Genomic DNA, 16,306 nt, shown 5'->3' with positions numbered 1-16,306 from the left:
TATACAAAAAACAAAGTTTGTGTTACAAGTTTTTCTGGCTGACGAAAAATTGACCAGCGTGCATGCGACTACACAACATCAGGAGTGGCTGCCCATCACAATCTCGGCCCCTACGGACTGTTGTGTGTAGTTTGTGTTCATCCAGGACGCTTTGTGTTTTATGGAAAGAGCCGGTTCAACCCACCCTGGGTGAATGTCACCTCAAATATAAGTATAATCTGCATTCGGAATATGGATTATGGATTTCAATTCTATAGCAAATGTGAAACAAACTGACAGATTTAGGATTGCATGAACAAATTTAAATAGAAGAGAAAAGAAAAAACGGAGGATGGAGTTGAAGAATTGTTTGTGTCTCATCAAGATAAATTTGGGGAAGATCCTAGCCCCAAGGCCAGCTAAGTGTATTTTAGGTAGTTTCACATTTGATGCAACGGTTACATTATATGAAATTTTTTTAAATGTGGCGATTCCATTTTGTATTCTTTTCTTATGTTTTGTCGGTTGTACTTTGTTTCTAGAAATCTAATAGTTAACGTATTTTTATTTTCAATTAAGGTTACCTATGAAAACGAAATTGTAGCAAATGGCTTCTGCAGTGGAAGTGTAAGAGACTCACCTTCATCCTTTATGCATCAATTCACTTCACCTGGTGTCTACTATTATAAAAGGTATTTCATAATTTAATCATAACGTTAGAATCATAAGGTTAGAAGTTTAATCATAACTTTAGAAGTTTAGTCATAAGATTATAAGTTTAATCATGACTTTAAAAGTTTAATCATAACGTTAGAAGTTTTAAAAAGTTTTTTAACTTTTGCTTCACCATTAGATTTTTCTGAAACTTGACGAAAATGTGAAGGCAACGTTGGCCCTTCACACTTCTCACATTCATCATTTCTTCACTATTTTTTTGTGGTGTCATCTCATATGCAGCACCAGAGGGGAACCACGCATACGCGACTTGTTCTTTTTACTATCTCTATCGTTTCCTTTTTACTATCTATATCGACCTATACATTTTTCTTTCTTTTCTTTTATTTTTAAACTTTCCACTTTGAGGCGTTTTCTTTTTGATTTCTATTTTTGTAAAAATACGTTTTTAGTTCAGAAATTTACACAACATAAGTGCAAATACAGTTTTTAGAGTAACATTTTTTAAAATGTCGATGTGAGCGATGATAGCTTTCTTTCAATTGAATTTTTGACCATTTCATATTCTTTGATGTTAAGAGGTTTGATGTTTTTTTTTTTAATGTATAGCTTCCTCTGTTTCCTCCTAGGCCCAACTCTCTTCCTGATCTTCATCAATGATCTTCCAAATCACATTCTTAGGTCATTTGTAAACATTTGTGCAGAGGACATTACCATCTATGGCAACACTTCAAAGGCCAGCAATGACCAAAATCTTTCTGATTCTCTCTCTTTTGATCTTGAGTACATGTGCAATGGGGAAAAAGGTGGCTAGTTAATTTTAATGCATATGAAACAAAGCTTCTCTCTTTCCATCATCAACGCTCTGACTCCCATCTGATTTCAACTGAAATAGATGGCTTTCATCTTTGGGAAGCACTATGTCTTGACAAGATTCTGGGACTGACTTTCACTCCTCATCTGAAATGGAACACACGCATCAAATCTGTTACCAAGATTTCCAGTTGGATCATTCTACCGCTCCTGTAGGTATCTCACTGCTGATGCAATCCTCATCTTGTATAAGATACAAGTACATACTAAAATGGAGAATTGTTGCCACATTTGGGCAATAGCTGCTCGGAGTACCCTATCCTGCCTTGACAGAGTTCAAAATCGACTTCAAAACCTAGTAAGTGAGGCCCTTTTCTCTTCCCTGTAGCCTCTTTCCCACAGAAGAGACATTGCGAACCTGTCTCTGCTCTATCATTATTTTCATGGTAAGTGTTCGTCTAAGCTCCAATCTATGGTCCCCTTTGCCAAAATTTCACAAAAAAAACACTCGACTAATCTCTATCCTAAACCTAAACGCAGATTTCATGAACAAAGCTTCTTTTCCAGAACTGCCTGCCTGTGGAACTCTCTTCTGGTGGTCTATTTGCCAGCTGACTACAATATGGTAATCTTCAAGTCCAATGTAAACAAGTTCTTGTTGGGCCGTCCTCTTTAATGATCAAATTCTACTCAATTTCCACCATTATTGATTACTATGCTACCACCTTACATGCAGTAAGATAATGTTATCCTTGAGTGGCCTTCGGGCCTTGATAAGTGACGATTTCCTTGTAAAAAGAAAAAAATAATAAAAGGTAATATTAAAGAGGATGTTAAAAGAATCTAAGTCAATAGGTAGTGTTTTTGTTCTTTAGGTCATCAGAAATTATAATGATTTATATTGGAAAAATAAAATTATGTGATTTTATGAATGAGATGTGCTTCCAATATTGGTTCATTCACAACTTATACTTTTTTTTTTAAATATTTCTATTGTTAGCAACAGTTTGAAGAAAATTGGAACTATTGTTGTTGAAAATAAAGCCAAGGTAAGATCTTAATAGTGCAACAAGCTTTAAGTAGATAACGTTTCTGTTATTTTTTTTCATCCTTTGGTTTTTGTTTGTAGACGTGTCCAGAGAAAAGGGAGATAATAAAGCATAGAAAAGAAAAGGAAGTAAAACAGCGTGAATGAAGAAGCTTTCTTTATTTTAGGACAAATAATTGGCACATTTATTTTTAACTTTCCGGTGCGTGGGGGGGGGGTCATAAAATAGACATAAATATATTTTAATTCATACAGATTTTGTGTTTATTATTACAGAGTCAATTCTCTATTGAATATTATATTGTACATAATATATAGTACTGATTTCAAAAGTTAAAAAAAAAAAACAAAAAAAAAAACAACAACAACAACAACTTCTTGAATTGAAATCAAAACGGTAATATTTTTTTACGATCTAACCGAGCGTAGTTTACCTCCTAAAAGAAATCAAAATCTGATGGTGGGGGCGAGGGGCTAATACGTTTCAGCGGCTTTTAAAGATAATATGAAATAAGGAATTTTTTTTTTAAATAATAAAAATTTAACATTTTTGAGTGGGAGATCACTTTCCTATATAAATTTCACGTAAATGGTCACCTGGCCACGTAACGGTAAACGGGACATGTAATTGTAATCATTTTTTTTTTCAAGTTTTATTGGACGGGGGCGGGGGGGCTCATAATTTCCAAACATTTTAAAAACATGTAGAAACACTTCAAAGACTGAGGGTCGAGGGAACTTTTTTCTTTTTTTTAAAGATTTGCTTTGAAAATGTCTTACCGTTAAATATTACTTAATCAATTAATTATCATTTTCTGATATTTTTAAGGCTGTAAACACACACAAAAAAACTAGAGTGGACCTGAACAATGCACACTCCCTCCTTTTATCTTTTTTTTCTTTTCGTCTTTTTTCAATTTTTTTCAATGATTTATTATCAGAAAAGACTTCTTTTTTTAATATTTGTAAGGGTGCTCAGTTTCTAATACGATCTTCTAGTAAAACAGACCCCCCATTCGAACCACTCAACAAACCACTCAATGAGAATACACACACCCTTCTTATATAAAGGATTTTTCATTTATTAATCTAAGGGCAATGATATTAAACCTTAATTATCCAATGTATTCCGTATTGTTTTCCCTGATCGCCATGTTTGTTTTCATGCACGCACATTCAGTTTATATAAGTTTGTATCATGGAAACAGAAGATGCTAGAGTTGAGTTCCGACTTTGATATACAGTAGTGTGTTTTACATTTTTTCAGAGAGTCGGAAGAGTAATCATGTCGATAGTTTTCTGCTGCAGGAGAAAAGACTGGTATTACCCGACAGGAAAAAAAATGAGTTTTGGTAGTCTCAACTAATGATTATAGAGTTGACAAGGTGAAATGAAATTATTTTTGTGTGTGTTACCAATTATGTTATGGGACCACGTCGATCGGAGATAAATTTGGTTAGTTCACATCGTGTTTAATGGTGTATTATCAGTTCTCGCGTTTTACTGATTTTCTCTGTTCTCTTGACTCGGGCAAAGGAGAGATTGCCAATGGTTAGAACGTCAAACCACTTTTAAAAACTTTTTATTAGGTGGACATGAAAGTTCTTTCGGAATTTTTAATGTCGATTTCAAATGATGTATTTTCAAATAAGTTTTCATTATAATACCTTTACTTTATATATCATGTTAAAGAGCATTGTTCGCTCTATCTAATCGTTTAAGTTACAACTGTTTTAAAACAATTATGTCTTCTTTTCAGTCAAACCACTTTTAAAAACTTTTAACTAGGTCATCTGAGTTCATATATAGGTCACACGATCTGTTTATTCAATTAAAGTCCTGAATTTTAAATTTTATTTCACATTTTCTTCTTGTTTCCCACAATTTCAAGGCAATCAAAAAGTTATCCAACTTCTCTGGTCCAGGTAAGCGTTTAGATTTGCGTAAGGTTCAGATTTGCGTAAGGTCCAGATATATATAAAAAAAATTGTGTATAATCGATAAAAATGTTGCTATTTTTTTTAAGACTATGACATGGTGAACTTTTTGATGTTAAAATCTATTTAGTATCACGCATGAAATCTGAAGAAAAACACTTTCTAAATGAGTATATATACTAATACGATCGACAAATATTCAAGGGCAGCAGTTTTTTGTTTTTGTTTGTTTTTTTTGTTTGTTTGTTTTTTTTTTTTTGCTAACATGCGTTTTTTTTTCTTTTTATACGTAATACTAAACCGATTTTAATTCCATCATGCCATAATCTTAAAACTACGATTATTATTGCCTATATACAATTTTTAATCATCTTTTAAAAGAATCTATCCTTGATGCAGATCTATTGATCGATGCCTCCGCTCAGTCTCGAAAGACAAAGGATACCGCTATAGGGCAACTACGCATGTAATTGTGAGACAAGGGTTGCGCAATCTCCAACCACACCTCTCCTGAATCGGCACTGTTTGAGCCCAGTGGCAAGGAGAAGTCCAGGACAACTGGAAACAATGTCGAGATAAGCGGAGAGCACATATAGCACCTGGAAGTCCCAAATGGTCACCCATCTGGTACTGGCCATGCTCAACGTTGCTTAAGTTTGGTGATCTGACGGGAACCGGTGTGTCAAACGTGATTATGCCATATATGATAATGCAGATCTATACGTTTGACAAAGTCTGTCCCAAAGGTTCGACATCACTCAGGTTGTATGCAGTCATATAATTATTTATGCACTTGAGCCGGGTCTTCTTCGATCTACCATGTTCCAGGTACATTATGGAGTTGATGCAAGCGATAGCACACTGTACATAACCATGAGATTCTGAGTGTGTAAGGCATTCATAAAGTCATTCATACCAAGTTTCTTACTCATTACAAACAAGTATGAACTTGTAAAACAATAAGATTTATTGTTTTCTTTATCTGTTCATTCTATTTCCTTCAAAATCATAAAAGCATGAAATGTTTTTTTTTTTTGTATTATTTGGATTCATCCGACTACTGTTCCCATCTTGAGTGTAATTTTCATAACCTTTCATTCGATGTAACCTCCGACCTTCTTCAGGTGTATCTTATCAAATTCTGTAATGTTTCTGTCAAACTCGGAAATTTTGATGGAATTTCAAACGGAACCCTTTATTTACTTGACGGGGGTAGCATGCTTTTTTTCCATCAGTCATGACTGGATAGAGGTCCTAAGTAATTCGCAATTGTATTTTTCAATCGCCCACACTGAGAATTGAACCTTCAACCTTTAGGAGAATATCATTTTTTACAATTGATTTTTCCAAGTACTCTGACCATTGTGCTACGGGTCCTTGTGGACAGTTCTAGTACAAATTTTGGGAGCCTTAAACCTATTTTAGTTCTTGTTTTTAATATAGCTATTTATTAAAAATTATTATTACTATATATATTATTAATGTTATTGTTTACTTATTTCTGTATATATTATCTATTATTAAAAATTAAGTATTCCCATATGGTGTTAAATTTTATACTAGGTCTACTTAGTAATTGATAGTCGCCCAGAATATGTGCTGCTTCTTTGAGTCGCTTACTCTCCACTGTTCTTTTCTGTCTATAATTTTTATTTCGCCTCATAATGGTAGATGGTTTCTCTTTTCTGTCCAGATATGGTCAGCCATACCTGACTTTTCAATCTCTTAACGTATCACAGCATTTCAATGTTCTTTTAATCATATTTGTAGGTTCAAGAGGTCGATGTTAGCATCGTTGCAATCCAGCCTGACCCAATGTTGGTGAATGTGAACGACATTCTTTGCTGGGTTTTTAGGGGCCAGCGAAGATACAACGTCTATGAAGTCAGTATCCCAAAAAGGATGAGTTTTTCTTCAGATGGAAACAATGAAGAACTTACACCAAGGTAAGATTTTGATTTTTTTTCCTGCTTTTTCACTTTTGTGTTTATTTTTGGTGGTATTCTTATCATGAAAATATGAGCAAACCCAACACAGGGTTTGCTGAAAGCTCTATATTTGCTCGACATAGAGATTAATCTATGGATGAATCGGTTATTCTGGTTTGATTAAATCGAACGTTCATCCTCCAGAATAAACCTTTGAAGGAGCACGGATGCCTTGAATCTCAGAAAGTTTGACCGACCAACAAAACATTTGAAACAAATGATTATACAGAGTGGAATTTGGAAACGGTTGGCATACTAAACTGTTAACTGGAGCGTGAACTTGCAGAATACCAGAAAAAATGAAAAGAAAAAGATGAAAATGTAAATGTTTTTGTTTGAGGAATGTAAGAATTTGCAAAACAAACGTCTTTCCAATCCTATTGTTTTGGTTTTATAACATGACATGTTCTGTTGACCAGAAAATTCTTTCTTTTCAAAATGTTTTTATAATTTCAAAATGGTTTTATAATTTCAGAATGGTTTTATAACATGACATGTTCTGTTGACCAGAAAATTCTTTCTTTTCAAAATGTTTTTATAATTTCAAAATGGTTTTATAATTTCAGAATGGTTTTATAACATGACATGTTCTGTTGACCAGAAAATTCTTTCTTTTCAAAATGGTTTTATAATTTCAAAATGGTTTTATAATTTCAAAATGGTTTTTATAATTTCAAAATGTTTTTATAATTTCAAAATGGTTTTATAACATGACATGTTCTGTTGACCAAAAAATTCTTTCTTTTCAAAATGGTTTTATAATTTCAAAATGGTTTTATAATTTCAAAATGGTTTTTATAATTTCAAAATGTTTTTATAATTTCAAAATGGTTTTATAACATGACATGTTCTGTTGACCAGAAAATTCTTTCTTTTCAAAATGTAATGTTTTCCTTTTGCAGTCCAATCAATTCTTGCATAAGCTATGAATATATAAAAATTCTGATCCATAATCGGTTTCATTTTCGTGTCCAAATGTTTCCATGTTGTCAGTTTAATGCTAATAAAGTTTGCAGTACTCCCTTCTCCTTCTTCACTACAAAAAAATCCTATCGTTAATGCCATCTAAAATATTTGAATGAGTGTAAACAACTGAGCAAGACCTTTTGGCTAGGAACAAAGTGTAGCATCTGTTCTTATGCTGCATTTCATCTTTTCTGCCCTCGGCTAATTAAACATTTTCTTCTAGACCAAAGCAATTTTAATCTTTGTTCCAATCCAGAGTTGCTCATTTTTGGAAGCTGGAGTTTTTCCACATTAAAAGCCGACCTTGTTTTTAACTCGGCCCTCGTGGGGAGGCAAATAACAATAATACCACCAAAAATAAACACCAAAGTAAAAAAAGCAAATGAGCAAGGCTTATATATATTTTATTTGCATACGCGTCACACTTTCATGTGACTGGGTTAGTCCATTTTATGGCTGGGTTGCTAATGTTGTTAGTACAGGTGCCTCCCCCTTCCCAGTATAATGAAGTCGCCTAACCTACTCTACATTGATATTTTAAAGCAGCAATGGTTTCATAATATAGTAATTTTATTAGAAAGTAAGTTTCATTTTTTTGTATCTAAGAAAAAAACAGAATTCCACGATTTCTGCCTTGGCTCAAGTTTATTTCTCTTTTTTCCTGTCGCTTGCTCTATAGTTTTTTTTTCTCTCTTTCTCTTTCCCTCAGTTTGTTTTGTATTCTCTTTCCCCTTTTTCTGAAAGTGTTCATTTTGCCTTACTTCAAACGATTCGTGATGGAGAGGATAGAGAATGTAGAAGATTTTTTTTTTTATCTCATCAAAGAATGACTTCCTCTTTACTTCCTCTCTCATGCATACCTGGGATCTTTTTCTTAGCGTTTATGTTCTTGGTTATTTCTTTGACAACAATACATATTTTTAATGTTTAAACTTTTAACTACATTTGTGTGAAATTTCAAAAAGATCAGCCCAGCCGTTTTGGAGTCTGTAGAAAACGAACTCACACACATATAGAAAGTGCCTTTTATATATAAAGTATGGATTCTGTTTGAGATGACGTATATCTTTTTCTTTTCTAGGCGGTGTATTGCAAAAGTTATTGATAAATCAGGACTGATTCATTTTGCCTCAAAGTCATTCTTAAAACAAAAGGTAAGCACTAACATATTAACATTATTGCTACTCTTCAGTGACATCACACGAAAAATTCCCATTATTCTATAGAAGATTCTTTATGATTGTTTGCTCAGTCATTGCTTAATTAAAGAAACAAAAAGTGTAGACAAAACAGCTGCTTATTGATAGTCTTTGTGTGAAATTGCCAGACATTCACTCCCTATTTCATATATTCCAACAGAGACAGCGTTTTAAGATTCTACCCCATCTCTTTAACTGCAATTGTTTGCATCTCTCTTGCACTTGGTTCTCCGGGTATATTTGCCAGGTAGTTTTTGAAATTCGGTTGCTTCTATAATTACTAGAGTAATGGAGATTTTCCTAAGATTCAAATTTCTTTTCATGTTATACATAAGACCCTGGTATTTCGTTATATTTTCCCTCTCAGCTTTGTTTAAGCAAGCATCATTAGGGATACTGACTTCAACTAGGGTTGCTACTTCTCCCTCTTGTCTCATATCACTGTGTCAGGTTTAATAGCACCATTTTCTAGCTGCAGGAATTGCATAGTCACAGTGGATGGTGCATGACTTGTTTTCAACTGTTTTTTCCCCTGGTAAATGTTCCCATGACTTACTGCTGCATTCAATATTTAACTAATTTACAGATGGTCCAGTGGAGATACTTACATACTCCATTGTGTCGCATTGTATAGTAGTCACCTCTCAGCAGAATATTACAACTGGACTTTATTCATTATTGCTACTCTTCAGTGACATCACACGAAAAATTCCCATTATTCTATAGAAGATTCTTTATGATTGTTTGCTCAGTCATTGCTTAATTAAAGAAACAAAGAATTTAGAAAAACAAAATGTCTCCTGACATTATTTTCAAGTTGTTAGTAGTTTATTGTTAGAACCTCTGTCAGATTTCTCAAATAGAAATTGGATATTTTTTCTCGGTAGACGATGACCTGTTTTCTACAGCTGCTTATTGATAGTCTTTCTCTACTCTATTGTTATTTCCGAGGAAGGTGTTCAGCTGAGCTCTGATCCTGGTTCCTCCTTGTCAGTCACAACATGAACTCATTTTACTATCGCAACTTCAAATAGATTTTATTTCTTCCTTTGTGTGCTTAAAATCTAGTGGAATTCCCATTAGCAGAGGGGTTTTTTTTCTCAAAAAATTTCCATCTCTAAAGCGTATTACCATGGGATTGCTTCCCTGCATGATCATGACAGATGTAAACAGATACTTGTCATAAATCGTTTGTTAGTTTCCATTCACCATTTTCAATTTTCTTATAATAGTTTTCATCATTCAAGTAAAAGTGACTTACACTCCCTACTTCTTCATGTCAGAACCTGCACGTTATCATTGGTGAGATCTCTGATCTTCTTAAATGCATTAGTCATCAAGCCTTGATCTTCAGTAATCGTTATCATCCTCTCCTGGTCATAGTGAAGCAATCTTGTTTTCAGGTAATCACTAAAATGGCTTCCCGTGGGCCACAAAAGTTAGTTCAAGAGTCACACAAAAACTTGTGGAATGTGTGTTTGTAGTTCCTGTTTCATACCCATTTCATCAAATTTCTTGGCCTCTAATTATACCAAATCATTTTTATATTATAAAAAAAGATTATTTTTTAATTCGGAAATTTATAAAAATGAATTTAAAAAATTTATAAAAATGAATTTAAAAAAATGTATAAAAATGAATTTTAAAAAATTATAAAAATGAATTTTAAAAAAATTATAAAAATGATATCATAAGATTTATAAAAATGTATTAAAAAATTATATAAATGAATTAAAAAAATTTATAAAAATTAAATCATAAAATTTATAAAAATGAATTAAAATAATTTATAAAAATGAATTTTAAAAAAATTATAAAAATGAATTCAAAAAATTTATAAAAATGAAATCATAAAATTTATAAAAATGAAATCATAAAATTTATAAAAATGAATTAAAACAATTTATAAAAATGAAATCATAAAATTTATAAAAATGAATGAAAAAAAAAACATTATAAAAATGAAATCATAAAATTTATAAAAATAAATTCAAAAAATTTATAAAAATGAATTTCAAACATTTCTAAAAATGAAATCATAAAATTTATAAAAATGAATTTTAAAAAAATTATAAAAATGGATTTAAAAAAAATTATATAAATGAATCAAAGAAATAAAACTTTTTTAATCAGATTTTAGTTTTATCTCTTCCAAATAAAATCTCATTTTAATCAAATGAAAACGGCAGACATTTTCAAAGTAACAAAGCAGCATCCTACAAATACTTAAAGCAACGAACTGAAATTTTTTAATAAGGCATCACATATCAAGGCTAAAAGCCACTCGAGGATAAGGATTAAAGAGATGGATATACTTTTACTTGAATGATGAAAACTATTATAAGAAAATTGAAAATGGTGAATGGAAACTAACAAACGATTTATGACAAGTATCTGTTTACATCTGTCATGATCATGCAGGGAAGCAATCCCATGGTAATACGTTTTAGAGATGGAAATTTTTTGAGAAAAAAAAACCCTCTGCTAATGGGAATTCCACTAGATTTTAAGCACACAAAGGAAGAAATAAAATCTATTTGAAGTTGCGATAGTAAAATGAGTTCATGTTGTGACTGACAAGGAGGAACCAGGATCAGAGCTCAGCTGAACACCTTCCTCGGAAATAACAATAGAGTAGAGAAAGACTATCAATAAGCAGCTGTAGAAAACAGGTCATCGTCTACCGAGAAAAAATATCCAATTTCTATTTGAGAAATCTGACAGAGGTTCTAACAATAAACTACTAACAACTTGAAAATAATGTCAAGAGACATTTTGTTTTTCTAAATTCTTTGTTTCTTTAATGACTGAACAAACAATCATAAAGAATCTTCTATAGAATAATGGGAATTTTTCGTGTGATGTCACTGAAGAGTAGCAATAATGAATAAAGTCCAGTTGTAATATTCTGCTGAGAGGTGACTACTATACAATGCGACACAATGGAGTATGTAAGTATCTCCACTGGACCATCTGTAAATTAGTTAAATATTGAATGCAGCAGTAAGTCATGGGAACATTTACCAGGGGAAAAAACAGTTGAAAACAAGTCATGCACCATCCACTGTGACTATGCAATTCCTGCAGCTAGAAAATGGTGCTATTAAACCTGACACAGTGATATGAGACAAGAGGGAGAAGTAGCAACCCTAGTTGAAGTCAGTATCCCTAATGATGCTTGCTTAAACAAAGCTGAGAGGGAAAATATAACGAAATACCAGGGTCTTATGTATAACATGAAAAGAAATTTGAATCTTAGGAAAATCTCCATTACTCTAGTAATTATAGAAGCAACCGAATTTCAAAAACTACCTGGCAAATATACCCGGAGAACCAAGTGCAAGAGAGATGCAAACAATTGCAGTTAAAGAGATGGGGTAGAATCTTAAAACGCTGTCTCTATTGGAATATCTGAAATAGGGAGTGAATGTCTGGCATCCGGTTGAACGCCTCATCCACATAAACACAAAATGATGAGAAAATTGAAAAAAAAAATAAAGTGACGATTATTTTGCACAAAATTGAATTCGTGTCTTACCTCCTTCCATATTTTTGCATAAACACACTAAATGCAAATAGGTAATATATTTATTAAGGTCAGCAGGGTCTGTTCAAAACTTTACATTCCCATTACCACGGAAATTTTCTTATTTGTGAATGTATGAGGTAAATGGTATTTTTACCTGTGAACCCATGCAAATTTTATCTCCCTCCACCTCCTCTCCCCATTTAGTTGATGCTATCTTAATTGGTATTAATCTTGATGGCATTACCTGCTTCTGGGCAACCACACCTCAATCACGAAATACATACCCTTCTTGTATCGTTGAGATTGAGAGACCTCATATGAAGACAGGTATGCCTGTTCGATGCCAACGTTATTTTATTTACCTTCTCTTCAGTCATATCAGTGTTATATGTGTCTTCTAATAACGTTCATTTTTAACTCAGCTGTTTTCATAGGTAAATGATGAGAAAGTGCTATATACTTTTGCTGTTTCTTGCATTTTATTAACGTCTCTTACATCTCTTTTTTTTTTTTTTTTTTTTTTTTTTAACAAACTTAACTCTACCATAGATTTGGAGAATGAATCATTTTCAGTTGAACCTTCATTGCTATTCTTGGTCTATAATAGTGACAACACTCTCATTTCAGGTATTCAGCTACAGACAAGATTTGAATTACACTACAAACTCGTGTAGTGAGTTCAATCTCGACTGTAATTGCATGTTACATTACGTTATTTGAATATAATAACATGATTTCACGTTATTTCATGAGATATACCAGCATATAATCAGGCATAGCCGCCATTTTGCTTTTCTTTTTTTTTGCTGGTAACTGGGCCTTACACGCTACACAAACTCATCCAGAAAATTGAAGTTAATCCCATTCGTACTCTTATTACTTGTTACTACTGTTGGGACGATTAATCGAAATCAGGAATTGGAAAAATCTTAACTTTTGGAGTATCGGAATTGGTATCACAATTGGAGAAAATTGGTGTCTATTTTCTGATGCCAAAAACGATTCCTTTAATTGTCTTTTTTATTTAATCTTGTTTAAAAAAATTACTATTGCTGGTAGTAATAATAAAATAATAAAAATTTATTGATTTTTAAACAACCAGTAAAACTATAATCTATAGATTATCCCCTACAAGTGTTTTTGTTTTTTTTTTTTTGTTTTTTTCGTTTGAGAAAATATCTGTTGCATTTAACGTGTGCTTTATGGTACTCGGGGAAGAATAACCACTTTATTATTAAATATTTAGAGATTTATAAAGAATCGAAATTGGAAATTTAGTTCAGAATCGGTAATTGTGCTGGAATTCGGGAAAAATATTGGAATTGTCCCATCATTACTTGCTACAAGTAGGCATTTTATCACAGTTGGACATTCAAGAATGAAATTTGGTAGACAAGTTAAGCATAGATTGAAGTTTATTTTTACCAAATATGGTTGGATTGTAGAAAGGATTGTGAATTTGTTAATGATTTCATTGGTAGCATTTTTGAGGGAAGATCATTTTATATTCATATTTTTTGTTGTTAGTTGATATAGTAGTATTATTTTTTTAAGAAATCATTTTCTTTGTGCATACATCAATTTAGAATGATTTAATATATATATATATATATATATATATATATATATATATATATATATATATATATATATATACTCGAGGTCCCTTCAATAAATTTCCAGACGGTATAGGCATTTAAAATAGTCGTAGACTCTTGAGAATTCAGTATGTTATTGCTTTACATGTTATGAGATGACTGACCAATTTTTATGATTTCAGGTTCAAATGAACAGCTACAGCAGAAATTGGAATACACCCTACTAAAGCCTGAGTGTAACAACTGGTGAATTTCAAAAATGTAATCTGGACGTGAAGACATTTTAGAAGAACGATATGCAATAAAATTATGTTTTAAACTTGGAAAAAATGCCACAGAAACGTATGGAATGCTTCAGACTGTTTTTGAACCATCTTGCATGAATTGAGCATCGGTTTTTGAGTGGTATAAGAGATTCAAGAGAGGCAGGGAGTTTGTGAGGGATGATGAGAGGTGTGGAAGAAGTAAGGAAGTCAGAACACCAGAGTTGATTGGCCAAATAAAGAATTTCATGGATAAGGATAATCGTGTGTCTGTAGAGACAATAAGTGCACAGTTTGATGTCAGTGTGGGAACTGTATACATAATCATTCATGAGGAACTGAAGATGTGGAAGATTTGTGGAGAGTTTGTCCCAGGAGTGCTCCATCCTTGTCACAGACTATTTGACCAAGATGGCCATCAAGGCAATTCCTCGCCCTCCCTATAGTCCAAGCCTTGCTCCCTGTAACTTTTGATTATTCCCTAAGCTCAAGGAAAATCTTAAGGGTTCTCATTATGAGACAACTGAGGGGATGAAAGTGGCTGTGACATTCATTGACATGCTCATGCAAGAGGACTTCCATAGGGTCTTCCAGAATTTGTTGGAACGGTACAACAAGTGCACTGCCACCGAAGGAGATTACTTTAAAGGGGACTAGAGGTTCGTGTGTGTACTATCAATAAAAGTGCCATACGAAAAAGTCTGGAAACTTATTGAATGCACCGTGTGTGTGTGTGTGTGTGTGTGTGTATGTGTGTGTGTGTGTGTGTGTGTGTGTGTGTGTGTGTGTGTGTGTGTGTCTATATATATAAAAATGTAATTTTGGTTCGTTAAAAGTGAATAAAACCATATTTCTACGTTACCAATTTAATTGAAATTTTCAGAAAATCTATCTGTAAAGTCAATGAATGTTTGCATGTTATTAAAATAATTTTACATTGCGAATTATAAAAATATTAATTAAAATATAAATATTTTTCGAAGTCGTTTCTGCGAGACTGCCCAATAATATTTCTGGTAACTTCCGTTTCAACTACTCTCGAATTACAAGATAAGTAAAAAAAAAAAAGTTACTCATGTAGACAGTGATCCATTATTATTAAAAAAGACATTCTTAACATGAGGAAGGGAGGGTGTTTTGTACCTATTCTGTACTTTAACCTTACAATTGAATAAAAACATATAAAACTTTAATTAAACGCGGAAATACGATTTAAAAAATAGCACGGATCACTCTCTGCATTAGCACAAAAAAAATCCCATATTTTAAAAATTTAAATTAATTTATGTACTTACCTATTTTTAAATTTTAAATACCTTTATTTATGTTAAGGCTTTTCACTCATGAAACATTACGTTTTAATTGTTTAGTTTCTTTTCTTTTTTGTTTACATAAAAAAGTTTGTTTTAACTTTTTCTAAACTGTTTCATTTTTACGACATGCCTCAACGTATTATAAACACCCTAACCTCCCATGTTAAAAAAAAACACGCCCTTCCATAAACCTCGAAAGCCGTTCTTAATATGGGGAGATTGGGGGGGTGTTCATTCCGAAAGCCGTTTTAATATATGGAAGTTAGGGTGTTTATAATATGCTGGGGCGAGTCGTAAAATTAACGAAGTTGCTATCTATTATTTATTGTAAAAATTGCTTGAAATTTATTTATTTGACAAAAAAAAATATTACAATTTGGTACTCCTTGGGCGTTGAGTTCCATGGCGACCAGCAGAAAAAATAATAGTCGCTCCCTTAGTCCCCCCCACCCCGCACTTAACATCTTTTATTTACTGACGTTGCCGTAACTAAACGATTATTTGTCACATTTACAAACATTTATTTATTTATTTATTTATTTTGAAAAAAAGTTTTACTTTTTATGAATATTAAAAGAAAAATGGGTACTCATGCAGAGAGTGATCCGTGTTGAAATAATAACGTTATTATTTAAAAAGTCATTCTTAACATGGGAGGGGGAGGGTGTTTTGTACCTATTCTGTACTTTAACCTTGCAATTGAATAAAAAAAAAAACATAAAACTTTAATTAAACGTGGAAATACGATTTAAAAAATAGCGCGGATCACTCTCTGTATTAGCACCGAAAAATGTTACTAAACATTTATTAATAATTTCTTACTTTTACAAACATTTGATTTTAAATTTCTTTTTAAATGACGACTTTTTTTTTTAATAGTATTTGCGGATGGGTATGTTGACCCCCCCCCCCATGGTGTTTATTCTGAAATCCGTTGTTAACATGGAGAGGTTGAGGGTGTTTATTCTGAAAGCCGTTCTTAACATTTGTGGAGGTGG

General features: G+C 32.5%; 1 protein-coding gene and 1 pseudogene across 5 annotated transcripts in view; one reads left to right on the top strand and one right to left on the bottom strand.

The window, feature by feature from the left end:
* Window positions 1-16,306, top strand: part of LOC145243404 (uncharacterized) — a 302,808-nt gene that overhangs the window by 89,291 nt on the left and 197,211 nt on the right. For all 5 annotated transcript variants that reach the window (XM_080106260.1, XM_080106258.1, XM_080106259.1 and 2 more), the window contains exons 16-19: window positions 559-671; window positions 2,468-2,516; window positions 6,223-6,398; window positions 8,488-8,560. In XM_080106260.1, the coding sequence (XP_079962386.1) occupies window positions 559-671; window positions 2,468-2,516; window positions 6,223-6,398; window positions 8,488-8,560 (411 nt within the window). The remainder of the gene's footprint in view (window positions 1-558; window positions 672-2,467; window positions 2,517-6,222; window positions 6,399-8,487; window positions 8,561-16,306) is intronic.
* LOC145244013 (5S ribosomal RNA) lies at window positions 5,040-5,157 on the bottom strand (annotated as a pseudogene).

This window comes from Euprymna scolopes, chromosome 22 (assembly GCF_053919585.1).
Source record: "Euprymna scolopes isolate OS-2025 chromosome 22, ASM5391958v1, whole genome shotgun sequence".
NCBI lineage: Eukaryota > Metazoa > Mollusca > Cephalopoda > Sepiida > Sepiolidae > Euprymna > Euprymna scolopes.
Note: the sequence above shows the minus strand (reverse complement) of the source record. Positions and strands in the feature narration are given on the sequence as shown.